The sequence below is a fragment of the Paroedura picta genome, chromosome 5 (assembly GCF_049243985.1).
Source record: "Paroedura picta isolate Pp20150507F chromosome 5, Ppicta_v3.0, whole genome shotgun sequence".
Classification (NCBI taxonomy): Eukaryota; Metazoa; Chordata; class Lepidosauria; order Squamata; family Gekkonidae; genus Paroedura; species Paroedura picta.
Window position 1 is genome coordinate 49,095,056 of NC_135373.1, and position 24,435 is coordinate 49,119,490.

Here is a 24,435-nt window from a genome sequence, read left to right on the forward strand (position 1 = left end):
AGCTATTTTCTCCATTTCTGTCTCCTGGAGATGAGCTGCAAACCCGGGGGAGGGGTCCCCAGATGCCACCTGGGAAGTGGCATCCCCAGGTATCCAGAATCGTTCTGTGTGACCCACATTACAGCGTGTTGATTCGAGAGAAAACTTTGGGTCGCCGCCAGCTTTGTGGCCTCTTGAGGCGTGCCCTTGGCTCGACGTCTAGCGTGTGCGGCGGAGAAGCACGCCGAGGGTTAATGTAGGAGTGCCGCTGCTGCCGCATCCCTCCTGGCCGGCCTGCCCGCCCGCCCGCTTGCCTCTCGAGCTGTACTGCATTACATCACCGGCTCCACAGCCCATTCGCTCTCCCGGCGCCGTCGGAGGCGAAAGCGGCGCCCCCTCCCTCTCCGCCTGCGAGGCAGTGCCTGGTGGGAGCGCGAAGGGTCAGGACAGCCCCGCGGCCGACTCCCCCCACCCAGCGATCGCCTCGGCGTCCTTGATGCACCTTGGCCCTTGCTGGGCCGCGAGGAAGGAGGGAAGAAGGATGGCGGAGAGCGAATGCGAGACCCCCAGCACTCCCGGCGAGTTCGAGAGCAAATACTTCGAATACAACGGGGTGCGCCTTCCGCCCTTCTGTAGGGGGAAGATGGAGGAGATCGCCAATTTCCCCGTGAGAGTGAATGATGTCTGGATTATAACCTACCCCAAATCAGGTACCAGACACGGCTGAGAGTGACTGCAGAGAAGGGGCTGCGAAGGAAGCGGGGGAAGGGCTCGCTTTGGAATTGTATTTGCTGTGCCTTTGTGGGAAGGGCTCTCGCTTGCCTTAGTGCTTCCCCAGGCTTCACCCCCCCCCCCCATTCCTTTCAGCAACAAGTCCATCCAAGTAATAAGTCCCCCCCCCTCCCCGCCGCCCCTGATTACTTGTAAGAAGGCGCCATGATGATTTCAGGTGATGGTATATGAGGTTCTGGGTGGGGATGGGTGCTCAGTGCCAGAGATGTACAATGGAAGGAAGGTTTTTAAACCAATTCCCTCTAGCATCCTGAACTGTACAATAGAATAAGAGATGGACATGCCTTGTCCAGTCATGCTCTGTTAGACAAATTCTTGGGTTAATTTCTGCATCTTCAACATGTTCTGCTTGCTTTTTGAGGGACCAACCTGCTGTGCTATATATTACAGAAGAAAAATGAACAGTGGGCAAAGGATGCCTAGCTTCCCACCTAGGTCCAGTGTGAGCCTTAACCTGTTTACTCAGAAGCAAGTCACACTGAGTGCAACTGGAACTGCTGCTCTGGGCATTTTGGGGCCTGATACAGTGTCCACAGGTCTGGTACAGCCCATAAAAATTAAAAGAACCCTGTCTCCTGATGGTAGCAGCATCATCATCATAATTAGTTCTAATAAATGATAATTAGAATGAACATTGTTAGCATTTAGAGCACTAGTTCTGCCCCAAGAGTTGTTGTTTGGGATCAAGCCTTGCTAATTTCTGTGGGATCTGCTGCTGAATATACATAAGGATCAGTTGAAATAGTTCCAAGTTATAAGAACCCTGGGGGCAATGGGCTGTGTTGAAGCTGAATGAAAACTCTCAAGCTTGTTGGTTTAATGGGGAGGGGGGGGAGAGTAAAGTGAGGAAGAGACTTGCCTGTTATCTGTGAGGTAATAGTTCTTTGACTAATATGCCATTCATGTATATTGGGGTCTATAGAGTATAAAAAGACAGGTCTCTGTCCTGGTGTGTTTATAATCTCAATTTTGATATGGGGGTGATAACAAGGGGAAGATGGAAGTGGTAAGGTAGGTAGTCGATTATTCCAAACTGCTCACAGAGGGAGAATCACGAAATGGTACAAAGATCTCAGAAGACTTGTATTGATGTGAATTGATGTTGGCCTTCTGACTGTTCCCACACAAAGAAAATTCTCTGCACAATGAAAATGTGGAGGCATATGTAATGGCAGTAGAACATCTATGAGTGGGAGTTTTCTGTGCACTTTCTCCTGTCTTTTTTCTGACTTTCCCCTTTCACGTGTGCTCTGCTGCAGCTCCAGGTTGGTTCTCATGCTGAGGTGACTCCTCCCCTTTTCTTTTTCATGTCAATTATAGAGCTATAATGGTTCTGTTGAAGTTAGAAATAGATTAGTGGCAATAGATCACTATACCGTGATATAACAATTAAAAAAATTAAAACTCTGGTGCTGTGAAAGGAAAAAAAATTGTTTCCCCTTTCAGATTCTTCTTTTTTTCTCTCCCTTCCCTACTACTTTCCTTCCTGTCCATCTTTTACCATTTTCAGTCATGCTTCCAACACCTTTAATTGTCAGAAACCAAAGCTTGGAATATTTGGCAAATATTGTTGAGGTTGTCTGGCAACTCCTAGAATGTCCACCAAGATCTCAAGATGTAGTCTTGCTAGATCTCAGTGGGCATTCATCTTAATGCTTCAGACTTTGCATCTATTATTTGGGATTTTCTTAGCACCCCATGTATTTTTTAAAAAGATCTACACTTTTTCTGCAAATCTAGAGCTTTTCTTTAATTTGTAAGAAAATGCCCATCTGTCTTTGACCCCCATTTTTGATCTACACTTCAAGGTCTAGTTCAGAATTGGATATAATAATAATGATGGTCACGCAGTGACTAATGCAGCCATTGTTTTGTCTACTTAGAGCTGGCTTTCTCAACCATGGAAAGGTTTCCTAAACGGAGGGGTTTCCTGAGTGGGTGGGTATATATATACTTATCCACGGTGCTCTATAATATTTGTGAAACTCCCTGGGGGGTGGAGCATGTCTCCCCACCCCCCCAGAGAGTGTCCGGACTCAAATCTGGCCTAATCAGGGTGCGGCCAGCAAAGTGGCTAAATTTGAACTTGAGGCCCAGGCCAAATGGCTTCTACCATTGACCATGGCTCTGCAAATAGAAGTCATTGGGTAATACCAAGGGCAGGGAAATGCTGAATAGGATGACATTATTTGTTTCTTCTTTGGCTAGGTATTACAAGATCAGTTGCAGCCTCCACAAGGTCTTGTTAGGTTCCAAAAGCAACTTGGGAATTGTTCTGGATTAAAAGGTAGGGTGGGAACTAAGCAGATAGGTAAATTCATGAAACAGGAAGTGTTAAGAAAGTGAGCTGTGACCCAGGAAGCCCCGGATTAAGCTGTGAACTTATGCAGTTTTAGACAAGCCATTTTTTAACATCTTTATTCATAAAGATAGATATGTAGGAAAGTAGAAAACAGAGCATTATAGCTCTGTTTTTCCAGGAAAGCAGTAAAAAAAAACCCTACTATGAAATATTTTCTCTTTTGGATTCATAGAATCATAGAACTGAGTTAGAAGGGGCCATACAGGCCATCTAGTCCAACCCACTGCTCAACGCAGGATCAGCCCTAAGCATCCTAAAGCATCCAAGAAAAGTGTGTATCCAGCCTTTGCTTGAAGACTGCCAGTGAGGGGGAGTTCACCACCTCCTTAGGCAGCCTATTCCACTGCTGAACTACTCTGACTGTGAAATTTTTTTCCCTGATATCTAGCCTATATCGTTGTACTTGAAGTTTAAACCCATTACTGCGTGTCCTCTCCTCTGCAGCCAGCAGAAACAGCATCCTGCCCTCTTCCAAGTGACAACCTTTCAAATACTTAAAGAGGGCTATCATGTCCCCTCTCAACCTCCTTTTCAGGGAAATACTTTTTAAAGGGAAGGCTTTTCTTATTTCAAATATATAGCATGAATTTTTAAATGTAAATTAATCTTCAGCATTAGATAAGTATGTGGCCTGACCTGGATGGTCCAGGCTAGTTTTCACTGCTAAGCAGGGTTGACCATGGTTTGGACTTAGATGGGAGATCGCCGGAGAGAGTCCAGGGTGGTTATGAGGAGACTTTCAGTGGCAAACCTCCTTTCTGTGTCTTTTGCCTTGAAAAGCCTGATTCATAGAACAGTATGAAGCTGCTACAGTTTATACACATATAGTATAGACTTATGGGGTTGGTTTCAATCTTTTCTGATGTTAAAAAGGAGAGATTGACCACCATGAACTGATATTGAGGATCATCAGCTGACATGGACAACAGTCATATAGGATAGGGGCTACAGTAAGAAGGGGAACTAGGTGATACTGAATCCATCATAGTTTCAGTTAAATGTTTTTTGTGGTAACTGTGAATAATTTTGACAACAATTAATATACTATTAATGTTTATTCTTATATATTATTATTTAAAGTGTTATGAAATTCAGACTGACATCCAGATGTACTGGCATGGTGACTGTGAGGCATTTTCTGTTAAAATAATGCGCTCCTAAAATTTGCTCTCTAATTTCAGGCTTGATCTCCACCAACCCTACCCCCACGCACTATGATGATGAAAACAAGATTAGCATGCCAAGGTAGCACAGGGTCCAACGGTTTGCAGCTCTCCCTCAATAACAGGCTATATTGGCAGTGTTGCTTGTAGATTATGATTCTATGAAAATGAACAGGGCATTTCTCAGCCCATCTACTCAGAGTTCACAGATTAAATATTTAGTTGCACCTGCTCATTATATTATTCAGTCATCATTTTTGTTGTTAGGATTCTGCAAAGCCTTGGCAAACGTTTCCTTGAATGTGGTGGACTGCTCAGAAGCAGCAGCAATATGCAAAGGCTAGATTAGAGCCACATGGCTACATCTTTATTGCTTTTTTAAGATGTACTTCTGAAATATTGATAACATGCAGGAAGTACTAAAAATACAAGTGGATTTGCTTTTCAAACCCATTCAAGTTTTTATTCTATCTTGCCCCCATAGTAGACTTACGTCTGCTAAAAAGTCTCTTGTTTTGAGATTTGATTTCATACCAGTGTGTAGATAAGAGATCTTCTAATTTTTGATTGACACTCAGCCCCCCCCCCCCCCAACATTATCTTGAGCACAAGAATGCCTTCTGGATATTACATGCTCAAAGGGAATCAAAAAGCATGAGTGGGGTAGCCCTTTCTGAGTTTGCACTGCTAGTATAATGTTTAGGTCTCATTCTGCAGCCAGACCTTGCAACTTTCAGGACATTTCAAATGACAAGGGTTGCCAGTTTTACGTTGGGAAATACCTGTAGACTTTGGGAGTGGAGCTGGGAGTAGGTAGGATTTGGGGCGGTGGGGCTTAAGTGTAGTATAATGATATGGTCTATCTTCCAAAACAACCATTTTCTCCAGGGGATCTGATCTCTGTGGCCTGGAGATGAGTTGATGAGCTATAATTCCAGAGGGTTCCCAGATCCCATCTGGGAACTGGCAACCCTACCAAAGGTTAATCTCTTTTCTCTTTGAATGTCAGTTATTCAAAACAACTGGGGAGAAACACAACCCTGAACTGAGAATTCCCAGATGCTATCTGCTTGTGGTTAAAAACCCCATACATTGTCCTTTGCAATTTATGACTGCTTTACAAACCTTGAGCCATACTAGTTACACTAGCAACTCAAAAACTTGGTATCCCTATAAAAAGGACTGATGGTCATTCTTATAACCCTGTTTTAAGTTCACCATTTCAGGGCAGAACGAGTGACTTCCAATCTAATGCTTGCCTCTGATGTGCAAAACAGGGCCACAGGCTATAAATGATGGTGACCGTAAGGTGTAGGGATGGGCACAAACTGTCTCACAGATGACTTCCAGTTTCCGCTGCTAATTTGGCTAACACTTTAAGGTTGTGCTCTGCATCAAGGAGTTTTATTTTCAAGTTTTTTGGGTTCTACTTGCTCTTGTTATCTTTTTTCCTGTTCTCTAGAATTATTTTAGATACTTCTTCATTTTATTTTGGTTTTTTCACTTGGCAACCGTGCTTCTTGCTGTGGAAGCATCCACTAAAGTGGTTGTGTTTTGACTTTACACTTTTCTTATTTATTTATTTAGGTTGTTAGTTTTACAGACCTAATTCAGTACAGATGTTTTAGAAGTTGGATGGGAATCCTTAGTGTAGTCCCTTTTCATGCCCTCCAATCCCATCATTGGCCATTGGGGGGGGGGATGCAGGTTGACATGACCATATATGGTCATATCACCTGATAAATGAGGGAATGCCTAACTCCTTAGTCCCTATGCCCCATGCAGGGCCTTGTGCTCTTTGAATGCTAATAGGCTGGAGATCCTAGTCTGTGGGATGTTCACCAGGTCTCAACCAGGGCTTTCTGGCCACGACACCTGACTGGTGGAAGAGCTGAGGACTCTGATGGAAATAGCAAAATTCTGCAGGGTATGCAGGACAGAGCTCTTTCTCCAGGCATTTGGTTGAGGCCAAGTGGAAGGAAAATGATATTGTCCCTCCTTGAGTGTTCAGCTGAAACAGCTCGCCTGGAAATACAGCAGTTGGGGGTGAGGACTGGTTTGGGGGGGGGGGACTGGGAGCTTTAGTAGTTTTATTGTTTATTGTTTTATTGTAAATTATTTGTTGTAAGCTTCCACAAGGTGACAGGCCTAGAAATTGAATAATAAATATAGTATAGCTTAGCATAGCATATATTCCATTCAGGAAACCCTTCCATGGCTCTCAAGAAGACCCAGAGTTTTATGAAACCCTAGTGGAGAAAGCCTGCCTTAGTGTTAATGTTTTGATGTTTTATGTATTGGCTTCCACGCCTTCCCACAAATCAGCAGATGCTTATTGAGTTTGGCAAGGACTCCAGAGTAGGGCTGGGATAATTGGGAACAGTCTCATAATGTTATTTTAATTTTATAAGATGTTTTAAATAAGCTCTAATTAATTAACTAAATTAAATAATTATATGATATTATATTGGCAGATATACATATGCTAGTGCATTTATCCTTCCTTCTACCCAATTTTTGATATTGTTGAAGGAGGATTGGCTCATAGTCTGTTCTCTCTTGTTTACAGGCACCAGTTTATTGCAAGAAGTGGTATATTTGGTGAGCCAAGGAGCTGATCCTGATGAAATTGGGTTAATGAATATAGATGAACAACTTCCAGTCCTAGAGTATCCTCAGCCTGGCTTGGATATCATCAGGGTATAGCCTAATCTCCTGAATACATGTCAATTCTTTAACATGGTTTAATTCCATATTTCTCCTTTATACATTCATTTTCAGATCCTCTTTTTTGTTCCACATTACAAGTGGGCATATTTATTGTAGTGAGATGATTCATAATGCAATGGTTCTCCTTAACATTTTACTAAAACCTTTTATTTCAAAATTATTGATTCATATAGTACACGTTTCTGTGAAATGCAGTCTGAACTAATCACACATTTCTTGTTCTAACATCAGATTGGCTGAAAATAGCTTCACGTGATACAAAACAGGAATTGCCAGTCACCAAATGCTTGTGTGTCTCTCCAGTGGGAATTTAGAAATGGTTTCGTGTCTTTCTTCTTTACAGCGGGTTTGAAGCCCAGTAAAGATTCAACTTTTGACTAATATGCTCGGTTCAAGCAGAGATAATAGCAAAAGCCATATAATATCTTTTATTAGAACTGACAAAATAGCACAAAACACTGAGAAAACTTTTGAATTACAAATGAACAATATTTAATGGCTTGAGGTTATTTAATAATAACATATAGCAAGATCAAGGACAAACTCAGCTTCAAGGTATTCCCATAGGGGTCTGTTATCTTTAACAATAATCTACAAAACAATTTTTTGGATAAGGTTATATTTGTACCCCATCACAATCTCCAAAGTCAACCAAAACTGCATTCTTAAATGTGCATGGACCTATACAACAGTGAACTGGAAGGTTCATTATGACAGGGTAGGAAGTAACATCCACCAAACTAACTTGAAAAGCTGATGCTGTGGTTAAAGTGATATGCACGGTTATCTAGAAAAGTTTCTCAAAATTCATCCCAAGGTTACTGCTGTTTCTTGCCCTCCCCATTATAGACGCTGACCCACTTTACAGGATACTTAGAACATTTATTGTTCTAATAATAAATATATACTTTAATCTATATTAAATTCTAACAATAAATATATACTTTATATTATAAATTTTTCCTCCCCCCCCTTTTTTTTACTCAGGAGCTGACATCTCCTCGTCTTATCAAAAGTCACCTACCATATCGATTTTTGCCTTCAGATCTACACAATGGCAATTCCAAGGTAAGTTAGCTTTGACTATTCGGATGTTTTGTGAAGGATGTATTTACCTGGAATTTTTCTATGCCATTTCTTCTGAGTCCTAGTAGAGGCAGCTTTCAATAAAAATAACACAACAACATAAACAATGCCATTAAAAGCAAACCTTTATGGAAATGGGAGGGGGGGACGGGAAGGGGGAAAAAGAATAATTCAGCAAGATGAATCCCTTTCACCTTCTTAGGTAATATATATGGCTCGCAACCCCAAAGACCTGGTCGTGTCTTATTACCAGTTTCACCGTTCCCTTCGAACCATGAGCTACAGAGGAACATTTCAAGAATTCTGTCGGAGATTTATGAATGATAAGTGTAAGAGACTTTAAGCCTGGATAGATGTTTTTATATTTTTAATTCTGTTTTGCATTCTTATTAGTATATAATTGAAAATGTCTTTTAAAAACCCCTTTCAAACATTAGCAGCTGTCTTCATGCAGTGGAGGACCAAATGGTCTTGTTTGACTCTACCACGTACCTAAGGATAATGTTGGATCCTCATGATGGCAGCCCATATGCTCCTCTTTTACCCAGTCCTATAATTTTTGCTCCATGACTCTTTACAGCTGCATCGGGAGATATTAAAACCTATCATGTTCTCCTTCTGACTGTGGAATCCCATTGTTTTTATTCTCATTATAAAATACAGATTCCTGAGCGCAACAAATGTTTGTGTATAGATGTTTCCACACATTTCTGTATATTTTCTTTGAAGATGGCTGCCCCCCGTTCAAACTATGTATGACCCCCAGTGCCCTAATGCTGATTATTCAGTTAGAGACTCAGCAGCAGTGCAGCTAGGGAGAGGCAAGCAGGAATTTCACCTTAGCTGTATGTCACAGCCAGCCGCACAGGTTCTACAGCTCTGATTCAAGAGTTTCATATAACTTCCAGTACCTCTGCTGTCTGTGTTGCAGGCTGGCCACCTACATCCTATTCAGATCACACAGTGCCTGCTCTTTAGGGTTGCCAACCTCCAGGTATCGCTTTTCAGACGACCAAGATCAGTTCCCCTGGAGAAAATGGCTGCTTTAGAGTGCAGACTTTATGGCATTATATACTACTGGGATACTTCCCCTCTCCGAACTCTGCCTTCTCCAGGCTTCATGCCTAAAATCTCCATGTATTTCCCAACCCAGAGCCGGCAACCCAACTCAGCGTTTAGGCAGAAACAGTTATGTGTGCTTCCAGGTCAGTTTTTGTATCGGAAAACAGGATTGCTCTCAGGCTTGTTAATGAGTTTGCAAAGCATAAGCAAATCTGTACATGTTACAATTTCCATTTGTGTGTGATTGCATACCTTGGCACTGAATTTTATTTTAAATGTTCTTGCTTATAGCAAAACCCCACTTTGATTATATTTCTTTTCAGGTTCATATGTTTTTTCTCCTTTTCAGTTACAGTTCTCAATGGGAATACAGTAATCATATTTTAAAAACAATCAAAATTAAATTGCGCTTAAAAAATTGTGCTCAAGGGAAATTTGAAGGATATTGATAATTTTTCTTTTGTATTAGCTTTTCTATTTCTTATCTCCACAGTAGGGTATGGTTCATGGTTTGAACACGTGCAGGAATTTTGGGAACATCATATGGACTCCAATGTTCTCTTTCTCAAGTATGAAGATATGCACAAGGTAAAGACTTTACAAACACTGTAGATGTTCCAAGAACTGCTGACCCGAAGTGCTGATATTCTCTCCAGAACTTCTTTCTTGTACTGCTTATGGTTTAATTACATATCATTATTTGTAGAAACCATCAGAATTTCTGTAAGGAAGTGATGTAATATAAAATGAATGGATCAGTTGGAGAAAATAAAATAAATTATAATAATTTATAATGCTCTGGGATGCTCAGAGGAAGGCCTCTTAAATGATAGAATTCCTTGCCCTATCAAGGTCTGTCAAGCATCATCTTAATTAAATAGAAATAATATTTCCTCATGGGAATTGTAGTCCACGGACATCTGGAGGACCACAGGTTGAGTACCTCTGTCTTAGGGTATAGTGGAGCTGTTGGCATTGTTTGAATTGTATGGAAGTAAAAGCTACTCTGAGACTATGAGTTCTGATTAGTTTGTACCAGGGTGAATTTTTAAATTGCATGATTAATGATTTACTATGAATATTTACATTTACTATGAATATAGATTCAGCACAAAACTAAAGATGCAGCTCAGACAGAAACAAAAATCGTACACACTGATTTCTTTAACTACGGCCAAAGTTTCCTCAAACCTATGTACCCAGATGCTATGAAAACTGTTTAATCTGTTAATTTATCAAATTATCTGGTTATAGTGTAACAGGTCACCTGGGATGGAATAACATTACAAAATGTTGTTTAAAAATCTGGAGTGAGTAGGATTTTTGGCCATCAAAAGCTTAAAAGATTGTTCACTAAGCAAATTTGAACTTGATGTTCCATGTTTCCATTTCTAGATTTCTCTTCAGCACATTGTAAATGTAGGAAGCTGACAAATGGTAAATCATTAAGGACTACACCAGGGTACATATGGTGCAAAAACATTTACTATGAATATAGATATAGCACAAAACTAAAGATGCAGCTCAGACAGAAACAAAAATCTTACGCACTGATTTCTTTAACTACGGCCAAACTTTCCTCAAAGCTATGTACAAAGTTGCCATGAAAACTGTCTGATCTATTGATTTATCCCTACTTAGGTGACTTGATATTTCTGATCCACTATCAGTGGCAGAAAGAAATGCCTAGCATACTGAAAACAGCTTTACAGTAGATCACATTTAACCTCTCTACGACCGTTTATGCACTGGGAACTTCACTGCCCCAGCTCCTGTGCAGCAGCACAAATCAGGGGTGGATGACGTGCACCAGGCCAAATGCTCCCCCATGTAGGTGCAGAAAGAAGTGGGGCAACCTGCCACAACTAAAACTCCAGCCTGCAGCCCAGCATGAAACCTCCAGTGCATAAACGGTCTACGAGATGATTCACTATCATTCCCGCTATACAGACATTATACCATGCTGAGGTCCTGCCCCTCCCCAAGCACTGTCTTTCTCAGGCTCTACCCCCAAACTCTAGGAATTTCCACTCCTGGAATTGGCAACCCTGTCGTGAACCACCATGGAGAAATAAAAAAGCCCTGGAAAGAACCCTGCCCTCCCCCCTACCTTTTATTCACAGAATCCCAGGCTGGAATGCTGTGGTTGGCTAACAACAGCCACTGAGGGGGACTGTTTGTAAAAACTACAGCTACTCCTTTTATCACTGGGTTTATTAAACACCCTCCCCATGTATTATTTTTAAATATTTGAGATGTTAATGGAAACATTGGGGATCTGTCCATTCACAGCTCTAATTTCAGGACTGAAGTATCCTCCCATTAGGAAGACTTTGTTATTAGAATACACAAGTGGGGATCCCATTCCCCCCCCCTCACCTTTGCTTCCTACCTTCTCCCTCTACTTCTCTTAGTCTCTCACTCCTTCTCCCTCCCACCAACCATTTTGTTACTGTTTCTGTTCCTCATGGCTATCACTTTCTTTCTGCCCCAATCCCACTTTCTCTCTTTGCCCCACATACCATCATTCTTTCTTTCTGCCCCCCATTACTCTAACAGCCACCTGCCCGCTTCTCACCCCCACTATAGCAGTGGTGGCAGCAGCTCTCCCCATTGCTAACCTACTTCTTTCCTCCCAGCAGATGCAGTGTTTGTTCTCCTATCTTCCTGTCCATTTTTTCCTCCCCCTACCCCCACCCCCACCCCACAGCAGCCCTGACTGACTGAGTGAATAACAGCCATAGGCCATAACAACCATAAGAACAAATAACATAAACATCCAACAGTGTGCAACTCATGCAGGAAATTAATATGTACATTAAAATATTTGAAATAAAAGTAGGATTTAAAATTAGATTAAAATTAAATCCAGTTAATGGATGTTATTGCTAACAATGGAGACAAATCTTTTCCTAATTATTACAGAACAGAACATAAAATTGGTAATTGTCATGGTAACAGATGGAAAAATGTCTGCCAAGAGAAACACCACATGATCTTCATCCCTGCCAGAAACCTCAGATAATGTTTGGCCAAATAGAATCATATAAAAGACAATATAGTAAATAATGAATTACTCCCATTTCCCCCACCCCACCCCACCCCACCCCAGAGCAGTGACAGGGCCCTCCCCAACTGCCACACTGGTTTCAGGGACCCGGGCAGCCTGCAGGGCCCTCTGGAACCACTGTGTTGGCAGTTCAGGTAAGTAACCTGCACCCCCACAGATACCATGTTATTGTTGGGGGGGGGGGGTTAAACTCCCCAATATATTTTCTTGCAACTTGTAGGATTCTTCTGCAAACCTGGGGGATCCTGATCCACAGATTTTTTCTATCCTCAGATCTGCCCAAACTTGAGAAACAGAATTATAGATGGTGGACTGCTGATTTTTTTTGTTGTTCTACTTATTTTTCTTTTAATATTCTGATGAATATTTTCTTTGTGTTTTGCTATTGTGTTTCTAAACTGATGTATAATTTGTTATAAATAAATCTATAAATGAAATAGGTTTGTGGTGCTACATTTGAAAGATCTGTTTTGCACTCAGAGAGTCCCTGTTTTTCTTTGTTCTTTTTTCCCCAAGGGTCAGAAACAAAAGGGGCGGGGAACTGAACCAAGAAAACAAATCAAATAGCCAAAAGAGGTTAAGTAAGCAAACCTCAAAATATATACATTTTTTAAAGAAACTAACCATGTTTTTGTTATCCATTAATTTTAACAAAATAATAACCAGTAGACCATGCACACCATAAAAATTGTTCTACTATACATTAATCCCTTCACCAGCATGGCGGATAAACTAATTCATATACCAAGTGACACATATTTAGCTGGTCAAAGTGCGAGGTGGAAATAACTTTTCCATCAAAATGTTAGGCAGGATTCTGGGTTTGATATTTTCTTGGATCTGTCCTACCTTGTAGTGGTGAACTGCAGCATATCAACCCAAGGGGAACTCGCTTGTAGCTGCCTCTGTTGTTGGGGGGGGGGGAGGAGTCAGTCCGAATTCACAGATGAGAGCAGGAATGTGTACTGTCAAAGATTCCTACTGACCTTTCCATCCTAATCAACACAGAGACAAATTCGCAGCTGACGCAGTTTATTGAGAAACAACTGGACAGACAAAGCATTGCAGCAAATGACTCATCTCCCCAAACAGCAAGAGATTATCTCCTTTCCCAAAGGTTAAGTCCCTTCCTTCCCTTGAGGCAGGAGAAACATACACATAGCTAAGTACACCCATCCTTATGAAGCAATCCTTGGTGCCTGGGTTTCCCAGATGCCAGCAGTAGCTCCCCTCGTATTGGGGAGAGGGTCAACGAGATGACAACGATGATGACCCCGTGTTACTCTAAGGCTCTGCATTTTATGGGGTGTCCAAACAAATCTCCAGATTTGGCAATTTATCTTTGCTCACAGTTGATCGAAGAACATGTTTTATTAATTTTAATTTCAAAAAGTTTCTTTCACATGGAGCAACAGATATACAAATAGGAAAAGCCTTACATATGTTTGGTAGAGATTCATAAAACTCCTATTTTGCGATAAAATTGCTGAAACTGCAACACTGCCCATGTCTTTGTTTCTTCAGGATCAATTCTAGTGGCTTTCAAATATCTCCATAGTCAACAAATTTCCACCAAAAATTCATCACAAATTTTGAATATATTTGATTTAAAAATTCAGTGTTTTATCTTCTGCAAAAATCAGAAAACATGGCTGGGCCATTATTTGATCCAGTGCTTTAGAGTGAGTGTCCAGTTCTTGGTGCAAATGATCAAGGCTTTCAAATGTTGCCCTTTTGATTTCTTCTGGCAATGTAAGACTGGCATCTGCAATCATTTCTCCTGGCATCCTTCTTTGAAATTTGATTCTTTTTTCAGTGTTAATGTCTATTTCCTTATATTTTGTTGTTGCATAGTGGCCTTCTCCACAATTTTTGTGCACCAATCTTTAAGAAACTGTTTTAAAGCTTGGAATCCCACTGTACATTGTTCAAGGTTGATTCCAGCTGCTTACAAATATTATTCTGTCTAATTAACATCACCCAAAACTTCACAACAGAATCACATACACCAGAGAGCAAATTCTGAGCTGCCTCACCTTTGGTATGCTTTTGGCTTGGGTATTAGTGTATTGATGTCAACCAACCCCCAAACTGCAATTGAATCGTGCTATAGATCTTGGGGCAGTTCTGGCAAGGTATCCTCCGCATGAATGTTGTCGTTCCCCAGAACCATCAGTCCAGGAGTCTTCAGCACCGTATCTTGCTGACCCAAATACTCATAAGTCATTTTAACAGTATGAATTAGAAAATGAGAAATTAGGTGCTTCATTTACACCTGCTATTCTCAGTGTTTATGGTTAGTTGCAATGGTAACTTGTGCCTCTTTGGTCTGCCTTTTTATAATCATATATGTGCATCATCTTTTTTCATAGGACCTTACAACTATGGTTGAACAACTAGCAAGGTTCTTGGGTGTCTCTTATGATAAAGCACAGTTGGAATCCATGGTGGAGCATTGTCACCAGCTCATTGACCAGTGCTGTAATGCAGAAGCTCTTCCTATTGGCAGGGGTAGGTTGAGGTGTAAAATTTCCAGAAATGTTGAAGCAACAGGGGGAAGAATTGGGAGAGTGAGGATTGAAATATATGCAATATATCACATCTAAATTTCCGTAATGATTTAACAACATAAAGTGAATAATTTGTAATGTAGTTAGCATATAAAATTAGGCATATTTGTGGAATTTAAACATATAAATATTTTTGATTCTGTATGTAAAATTTGCAAGTACCTAACCACTACTTCAGTACAGTTTTATTGCATTGATCCACAGGCCATTGCAAACTAAATTTAAGGAAGAACAAAAATAACAATGAGTAAATGAAATAATAAACCTAGATTGCTAACATGCACTATTAAAAGTTACATTTTTCGGTCATTCAGATATTTATCCAACTGGCTTTTGAAAGGAGGAACATTTTGCTGGCCTAGTCTTTAAGCTTAAGCTTGTACCAAATTTTCTTGGCAGCTAAGGTAAAACAGGCAACCTTGTGGGAGGCTACTGGTTCTTCATCTGCAATGAGAAATAAAACTTTCTCCATTACTGTGCTTGAGCTTAAGTCAGCCAGAATTGTCTCTAAGAATTTTGGCCAGGAGCGAAATAAACAGACAGGCCAACATATTGTGACATAAATATAGTTGTGGAGGTCTGCAAATGCAAAAATGCCGATTGACTGTTTTCTGTGCACAGTGACCTGCAAGCATGGCAGTTTCCTTTGTTTGGAAACAAATAGATGTAAAGTATGTATGAAGTTTGTAAAAGGCAATCTTGGATAGATAGTTTGCAGCATAGGCAGGAATAGGCCTGACTTCTCTTTTTCTTATACCTTGTCACTGGCAGTTGCCAGACTGCATCATTGGTATTGTGTGATCAATACACACTTGCATGTTTTCTTCATTTTTTCCCCTTCAGTGTTCCATGTGTTCACATTCACAATGCAGCACAACAAAGCAAAATCCGAGTCCACTGGCATTTTTCAGACCATTAAAGATAAATTCAAGGCATGAGCTTTTGAGAGCAAGTACTCTTCCTCAGACTATGCTTGCTTGCACTTGAAAGCTCACACCTTGAGCAAATCTTTGTTGGTCTTAAAGGTGCCAGTGGACTCTGATTTTGTTTTGTTGTGCTGCTTCATACCACCATGGCTACCCACTTGAATCTAATTCACAATGTAGATTAGTTTTCTGTTCCCCTCCCTTTTTTGTCCATGTGCTGAAGCATTGCAGTGTTTTACACCAACCCCGAGAGTCGTAACTGATGTCTGTCTCTCACCCTTTTTTGCCTCCTTTCCCGCATTTGAGTATTCTCTTATATTGCCCCCCCCATTTTAATTCCTTTCACTGACTTGCATAAGTACAGTTCACAACCGCTTGTTTCCTTCCATGTTTTCAGAGACGCAGAACACACTGCAAAATGTATTTATAAATGGTGTGTGAGTTTTTGAGTATGAATGGAATGGTAAGGAAGGCAATGATTGGCAGCTGGTGTCAGACCTCTGAATGGGACCGAACTTTTGTTTTGATGGAGGAGACCCCCAATACTGAAGCACTGAAATGTTTTCAAAATTTCTGCCAAAACCTGTCCTTTGTGATGTAAAAAAAAAAAGTTCAAATTTAGAACAAGGGGCTATCTTGGAAATTCATTCTGCAAGGGAACTAAACTACGAGCAAAACTAGTTTAGGAAAACGAGGGGAAAACAAGGAAAAACAAGGACAGCATGAAGATGTTAACAAAGTTGTCTGGACAGAAGGAAAAAAAAACAGTTTCGTAGGGGAATGAAAATAGAATGTTAGGGCAATCTGGAAAATACCACTGTTGTTATTGTGCTTGAATCCATGTTTGTGTCTAAAGTCATTTCCCCTCAGTAGGAACCCTGTATAGTTCATTCCACTGTTTAACTTCATCTGGCATAGATTTTTCTCTCCCAGAATATTTGATCAACCTTGTGTCGGGTTTTCAATGCTTGGTTTTGTTTCTTTTTATGAGCGCTTCATTTTAAAATTCATTGGTTTTGCTCTCTGTCGTTTAATAGTAGTTTTTCTCAGAATGTCAACCTAAATGCCACATATGTCTTCTTCCTCTTTTTTTTTTGAAAGTTGTGATTTAAAAGTCTGAGTTAAGACTAAAGAATTTGCTTTATAACTATATTTGATTTATCCATTACATTTATCTTATCATTTGCTTTATGTTGGTTTTCATTCATTTCCCCCCCTTTTAGCTCATTGATCTTTACCCAGAAGAGAACTCTCTGCTTAAGTTCCTTACATTTGTTCTATGCCCATCACAAATCACAGTGTCACGAATCAGTTGATGAATCCAGGTGGGTGACCTCTTGACCAGCTATCCATGCCTGTGGTTGAAAAACAGATGTTTGCAAAATTTTATCATACATATATCATGCACAGTGACATAATAGCAGTGAGTCAACCTTTGTGGACAAGTGTGCTGCAAGGGACGTATGTGGCCAATTGTACCTTTGGAATCTATTGCTTCTAGTCTGTTGAGGCAAAGGATAGGTTTAGGGAGCACAGTAACAGCCTGAAATCCAGGCCTGACTTTACAGCACAGCCAGGCCATATAGGCCTTCCCATTCTTATACATTTATTGCATATATAACATGGTGCACTGCAAGTGTCCCAAAAGTTTATGTACATTATCTAAGAGGATTCCTGAAGCAGAGATGTGTATCCTGAGAAGTGGGACTTAGAGGACTTAGGGGAGCTTTAAAGCACTTCTTTGGAGGGACTGTAGCCGGAGAAGCCTCGCTGGGTGAATCAAGCCTCGCTGGTTCGTTGCTTTCCCCGCTCGCTCCGAGGAAAAAAAATGGCGATTGCTTCGCCGGAAGTTCGGAGGAGAGAGCCAGGGGGAGGGACTTTGTTGAAACCGCTACATTGAGAACGCACAGGTATTTTTGGAAAGTGTTGCAGGTTATTGGTAGGAGTGTAGCAATTTTCTGAGGGTGAATCCACTTTTCTGGATTCCCCAGAATCGCTACAACGAAGCGATTTTTGCGCTAGTGTTGCAGGAGTCTTGCAGATTGCTCACGACGTCATGCGGAACGTAGTTTTAGTAGCAAAAACAAAATGCAAGACTAGTGCTATATTAAAGTAGTGCGGAATGGACTTCAGTATTAGTCTCCCTCTTTTGGTAGGAAGAAGAGATTGTGATACAGACAACAGGCATAATGAATACGCTAGAGCAGGTTTCAAATGCCTGTTTCCTCTAAAGGCGCATTCAAAAAGGGCTCAAGCATCTTCAGTGCCTTTTGATGCAACCTTGACATCAGGGAGATCTGCAGAGCAGCAACATGATCCTCTCCATCAAGGACCGTCAATATAGATTCCAGGAGAGAGGCAGCTGTTGGAAAAGCAATGTTACCATCTTTGTTTCATTAACTGGCCCATACCCACCTCGGTGGTAAGTGAGCTTGCTAATCTTCCATTTGGGACTGCACAGTAAATCAAAGGTTACAGTTACCTGTAACTGATGCAGCTCATTGAGGCTATTCAGAAAACGTTGCCTGTGGTTCATCCATGTTCCTGATGAACTTGAAGACAACGTTGCTTTGGAACAAAGCACAGCAGCGGAGGCCAAACTATCCAGTGCTAGAGGAGCTAGGTGTACTTTGTCCAAAAGACCTCACAGAGGAGGCATGTGTCCCTGTGCAAACATGGATACCAATTATAATAGACATTTTACTTGTTTCTTGTATTACATTTTAATTAGCACTAGTACCTCAGATATAGGTCAACAATTTGTCAGCGACTGTCCATGTGGCACTTTTTCTTATAGCATCATCACTATAATTTGTTTTTTCTGTTTTTTTCAGGACGAGTTGGGCTGTGGAAAGACATCTTTACTGTTTCCATGAACGAGAAATTTGACTTGGTTTACAAGCAAAAGATGGGAAAGTGTGACCTCGCATTTGACTTTTATTTATAAAAAATGCATGTCTATAATACAAAGAGTCTATGTAGAAGTGCTTTCTGCATTCATTTATCACTTGCTAGACACAAAATCGTACTTGTTATATGTGTCAAGAGTTAAAATAAAGGACACAATGCACTGGGAAGTTATGAATTTTAAGGAGAAAGCTGCTGGGTTGAACCAAAGGTCCCCCATCTCTGGGAAGTATACAAGCAAACTATTAGGGGAGCATTCCCCCCTGTTGCTTCTCCACAGCCTCTGATGTTCATGGTAGTTATATTTTATATTCCTGGCTAATTGCTATTGATAGATGTACCTCTGTAAATTTCTCAAATCCTCTTTTCAAGACCATCTAATGCCGTGGCAATTGGATCTCACTATAATCCACAATTTTTCTTTGGATGTTGCTACCACTACCTCTCCTTCCCCCATCTTCATTGCTACCTCTCTCCTGCAACTCCCCTGCCGTTTTTTTCTTTCCCTTCCCTTAGATACTCTTTATTCTTTTAAATTGCCTGGTTATGCTGACATAAAAAAATTAAAGTCACAGTCTGTGTACCTCCAGTTTTAGGGGCTTCTAAAGGTTCCCATTTTTAAAATGTACTTATAGTATTTATTTTATTTATTATATTTGTATACCGCCCTCCCCGAAGGCTCAGGGCGGTTCACCTGAAACAGAACAGAAACAGTACAGATAATTTAGATTAACAATGATGAATGAAATGAAACATCAAGCATGAAATGAAACAAAAGTATGGATTACTTTTTGGACGTCTCAACTGGTGCTACTGGGTAGAGGATTTTGTTGTTTTAGCCACAGGTTCAAAATTATACATGAATTATTCTTTCTCTTGTGCTGCTAATTGAATTCCTTGGGTGACCTCAGACTGTAGAGTCTCTCTCTACACCATCATAATTTTTAAACCTCTATGCTGTTGCTACGAAATCCACTCCTTTTTACTATTTATTTATTCAGAAATTCAGAATATGCTGCCTCTCCATGAACATGCCTAAGGCAGCTTACAAAATAGAAATAATAAGAACAAAACATTAAGAAATGAATTAAAAATCCAGTATTAAAAATTAAAACTAAAACTCAGTCCAACATAAAAACATAAATCATAAAAAACCCTGACCACAGAGAGCTTAAAATAATTTTGAAGATCCACCCCTTAACTAAAAGCCTAGGTAAAAAGTTGTGTCTGGCAACTAAAAGAAAGCAATGTAGGTAGTAGATGAGGCTGACGTGGTGAGATGCCACCCCTGGTAAAGCCCTGTTTCTGGTTGCCACCCACCTCAACACAGCAGGGGCATGGAGAGCAGGGCTTCTTTAAAAATGGACTAATATGGGAAGAGGTCCAAGTAAGAAGGACCTCTCCTAAGGGGGAAAAATGCATAGCTTACTCTCAGGGAAATGTGCATAGGACTGCAGCAGTATAGCTTGCTTTAGTTAGAAATCAGTCCCAGGTTTTTTCATGTGGCTTAGTTTCAGGTAAGTGAGCATAAAGCTGCAAGTTTAAACTTGAAAAGTCTGAGAGCTTTAGCCTCTTGTCATGGGGAAGGTATTCCAGCCTTTCACTGGCCATGTTTTTGCATCACTCTCATTCATTGGAAGAGCAGGAGAACTTCCCAGTGCATTGCTCCCAAACAGAATCTAAGCAGATTCAGTCCTTGATCTTGTCCTTCTGCAGTGAGCAACAGCATGCTAAGAAAAGGAAAAGTATCAAGACTACACAGCTTCTATAGAATGCATTATGTAAGTGCATAGACTGCATTATGTAAGTTTTATTATATATTCAGTGAGGGATGTATATCTTTTCTGCTCCGGTTTGATTACTTATTTTAAATACCTTATATAAGTTTTTCATTGGGAATCTAAAAATATTCCAGTAAGCCACATACCAGGTTGTTTCTGAGGGAAATAGGTTAGAGCAGGGTTAGTCAAACTGCGGCCCTCCAGATGTCCATGGACTACAATTCCCGTGTGCCCCTGGCAAGGGGCTCATGGGAACTGTCCTTGGACATCTGGAGGGCCGCAGTTTGACTGCCCCTGTGTTAGAGGTTAAACTGATGTGCTAAAATGATCTCAGGAGTAGAGCTGTTAATGTTATAGCATGGCAAAATGTAAACAAGCACTTTTATCTGCTGACTACAATGGATAAATGCAGGGGCTTCTTTTCATTATCACAACTGTATTACTTGCATGATTTCTGAGAGAGTGATACTCCATAAATAGTAGGGGTCCCACTTCACCCCTAGAATGAGAGTTAGGTCATAAAGTCCATCATTAAAAATTCATCTTTCAATATCACTGTTTTATTTTTTTTAATCTGAAACCATTAGCCCCGCAAAGAAAAAGAAATAAATAAAAAATATGAACAAATGCTGGCTCTGAAAACAGTAATAGAGTCTACCTGGGCAGATTGCCATGTGTCCCCTGGGAAACTCCTGGAGATCTGAGGATGGAGCCTGAGAAAAACAGGGAACTCAGTGGGGGACAATGCCATAAAGTCCACCCTCCAAAGCATCTTCTCCAAGGGAATTAATCTCTAGTCTGGAGATGAGCTGTAATTCTGGCCAGAGTGGGAGAACCAGGAAGCTGAGAAACTGAGCAATTTGCTTACTTCTTTAGGAAGGCCCAGAGGGGCCTCCTGGGCTAAATGTTGGTGGGCTGCTGCAAAGGTAGATGAGATCTGGGCTGGCTGTGCTGTCCTACTGCCCATATGAGTGTCAAACGTGGAATAGGGAGGCCTAAGTGCAAATTCCCATGCAGCTGTAAAATTTTTACAAAGAGCTCTGTCACATTTTCTCAGCCTGAATGACTGGATTGTTGTGGAGGTAAAAGGGGAAGAAGAGAACCATGCATACCACCTTGAATTCCTAATGCAAAGCCAAGCAATTTTATTTCTGCCTCTTGGCAGTGGGAGCAAAAGAAACAAAAATCAGTTAGTAAAATTGATACTGTGGCAGATGATCAGGGAGAAAGCACAGCAAAGTTAAGCTGCTCCCACCCCACCTGTTTTACTAAAGATTAGTGAGGGGTTCCTATTATGATGAAAGGTAAGGGTGGTTGTGTGGTTGGGGTGTATGTAACAGTAAAGCACAAGACTTCCTGAGAATGGTTCTTGTTATCTGTCCCTCCTTGTTGAATTGAACTCAGTATGGCTTCATTCTGAGTAAACATACACACACATAGTATTGTGTTTGTCTACACTTAGCTAAATACAGTGAACAATGCTGATCCAAAAATAAAATCTAAAAGCAGCAACACAGGTAACAATTCTAACCCAGTTAGAATTGAACAAATGGAGATCATTCCCAAGGAAATATCCTTAGGATTTCAGCCACAGTCCACAAAATACCTGTTATTAAGACAAACCAACATCACACAAAGCAGTGTGAAAGTTTTCAAGTTCATCAGAACTCGTCATCAGGCTAGATGCTAGAATTTTTTAACTGAGACAAAAGGAAAAAGTTTGGTATTTTTTTACTAAGAGATATTTGTTTACTTCGAGAATATGGTCTACTTTTACAGTCAAAGAAGCTAACAACATAATTTTAAATGACCTTAAATTATGAAATTGCTCAGACTGCAGGTCTCTTGCAGTGTCAAGGTAGACATCTTCTAGGTACATCCTAAGTTAATGGCCCACAAACAAGTAGGCTGGACTGGAAACAGTTGCATGTCATGGTGTCATATGCTGTGCAAAGAGGTATTTTATCAATCTGATTTTCCAATTCCCAGAAAATATTCTTTACTATGCATCTTTTGTGGTCTGCATTGTACTCTCTTCTTGTCCATTCCCCCAAGGTCTACATGTTGCCACTGCAATAGTTCTAATGAGATTGTTATTAGCGAAGTCTTGAAAAACTGAAGTGGTAAACACCATGCCACAATCTGAAAGTTTTATGTCTGGCAGTCTGAGTTGCAAGAAGTTGGCAGAGAACTGTGATGGCAGCAAGAAGATGACAACGAACAATGATGGCATTTGCGGCTAGGGCCATTTTGCAAAGGAAGCCACAACAATTGAGAACGTTTTGCCTTGGAATGAGCCAGAAAAGTCTGTGTGGAAACACAATAAAGGCTTCTTAGTCACTTCCCATGGGAATATGACAGCCTTTGATGGATTGCGGTGGACAGTAACTTCGTTTTTCAAGAAAATGTGATAAAAATATAGGAGTTCCAGAAATGCTTGAAAATCTTACCTGCATTTTGTTGTAGGTACAAATGGGATCACAGAGACAAGAAATAAACATCCGCTGTGAAAAATATTGCTATGTTTTTATATAATTGCTTAAGATTCAAGACCATTTTATGGTAGTTCTTCAGAGATTTTTATTCTATCTTCTCTACAAATGCATATTTTAGGTGTATTGCCATTAGGTTTCAAGAAAAGAATAATAGGGAGTGTCCCAGGATGTGTGACCCATTGGCTCAAAAACCTTTTGTGCAATAAGCCAATCTTCTGCATCAGCTTTTGGCCTCGGGGCAAAAGTAACATTCTGAGCCCTCAAAATAGTTCTTAAGGCATGGTCCATTTGAAAAATCTCTGGTGGTATCTTATAAATTCCTAAGGTCTCCATCTGATTTATGATACATTGAAACTAGGAAAATCTGATAACTTCAATATAAGTTCCAGTTAGGTGCATTAAGCTTTTTACTTAGGCAGCCCAATTGTGTTTATTAAGAACCTAGTCCCACTATGTTTCCTTAATAACACTCTTTTATTTGCACAAGTACTTTACATAAAGCCACTGTTGGCATTATACCACAAACCTCAAAACCTCAAAAAGCTCCAATCACTTTCTAAAAACAGTTGGTGAGCACTAGGAAAGTGTTACCCAAATTGCTGGGGAATCATGAATGTAGCAAGAGGCCGGGTAACGCAGGATCTTTACTACCAATTTTTACAGGGTCCTTTCCCTGGAAGAAACCCTTCTTAAATGAAGAAGACAAAAGCTTACACTCGGGATTTATTTGGGGAAAATATCAGGGTACATTCAAAACACACACAGAAGCAAACACATGCATACACAAAGTTCTACAGGGGGACAAGTTCAAGATACTGCACCTTTCTTGGATCCAAGCAGCCCAGACACAGGGTTGACGACATCGGGGTGGACAGGATGCCGGGTGTGGACAACACAACACGCACACACAACAGGGGTGGACAGAATGCCGGGTGTGGGGGGAACAGCACACACACACACAGGGTGTGCGCAAGGCTTGATATAATGTTTGAAATTCCCGGGTCAGCCCCAGAGACTGCCCACTAGGAGGTCTGTGATTGTTGATTGGTCTCTGATATTATGAGTACCTGATAGGTGGGTTTGAACTGTGAGGTCACTAGAGTGGGAGGTGTGGAGTAATCTCATCAAGTAGAACAATACCTTGGCTAGTTGTAATGTGTCGCTAATGGCCCTGTCTTTGTTTTATCAGGAAGGACTGGGGGAAGACATTTGGGGATAAGAGGTGCTGTTAGGCAGAAATTACACTGGGCAAGAGAGACAAAAGAAGTTGCAGTTAGTAGCTGGAAGGGATATTCCTTTCCTGTAGATAGTCTAATGGTCTTTGGCTGGGGGGGGGGGGGTGATTTAGATCAGTGGTCCCCAACCCCCGGTCCAGGGACCGGTACCAGTCCGTGGATCAGTTGGTACCAGGCCGTGGCTCCTCCCTGGCTGCTTCCTTGGGAGCTTCCCTGCCACTCTGCCTCTGGCTCACCTTTGGTGCTCTCCAGCGGCCGCCATGGCTGGGGCTCCCCC

The 24,435-nt window shown here is 40.9% G+C and overlaps 1 protein-coding gene across 3 annotated transcripts; it reads left to right on the top strand.

The window, feature by feature from the left end:
• The first annotated feature begins 221 nt into the window (after positions 1-221).
• SULT4A1 (sulfotransferase family 4A member 1) lies at positions 222-22,944 on the top strand. 3 transcript variants are annotated; one of them, XR_013231061.1, is made up of 9 exons: positions 222-689; positions 6,866-6,996; positions 8,014-8,094; positions 8,315-8,441; positions 9,668-9,762; positions 14,617-14,755; positions 16,964-17,065; positions 17,897-18,162; positions 18,575-22,944. XR_013231061.1 is itself a non-coding variant. In XM_077337811.1 (7 exons), the coding sequence occupies exons 1-7, from the start codon at positions 476-478 to the stop codon at positions 18,685-18,687; spliced, it is 900 nt and encodes a 299-aa protein (XP_077193926.1). In that variant the 5' UTR covers positions 280-475; the 3' UTR covers positions 18,688-22,944. The 3 variants fall into 3 exon arrangements, 1 of the variants encoding a protein (XP_077193926.1); XR_013231060.1 differs by lacking the exon at positions 17,897-18,162; XM_077337811.1 differs by lacking the exons at positions 16,964-17,065; positions 17,897-18,162 and having other exon boundaries at positions 280-689.
• Positions 22,945-24,435: the final 1,491 nt, after the last annotated feature.

Excerpts from the sequence above, each read along its gene's own strand:
- SULT4A1 (XM_077337811.1), top strand. The coding sequence starts at position 476 with ATGCACCTTGGCCCTTGCTGGGCCGCGAGGAAGGAGGGAAGAAGGATG. Across the intron at positions 6,997-8,013 it reads CTGGCTTGGATATCATCAGG|GAGCTGACATCTCCTCGTCT; the intron begins GTATAGCCTAAT and ends TTTTTTACTCAG. Across the intron at positions 14,756-18,574 it reads AGCTCTTCCTATTGGCAGGG|GACGAGTTGGGCTGTGGAAA; the intron begins GTAGGTTGAGGT and ends TGTTTTTTTCAG.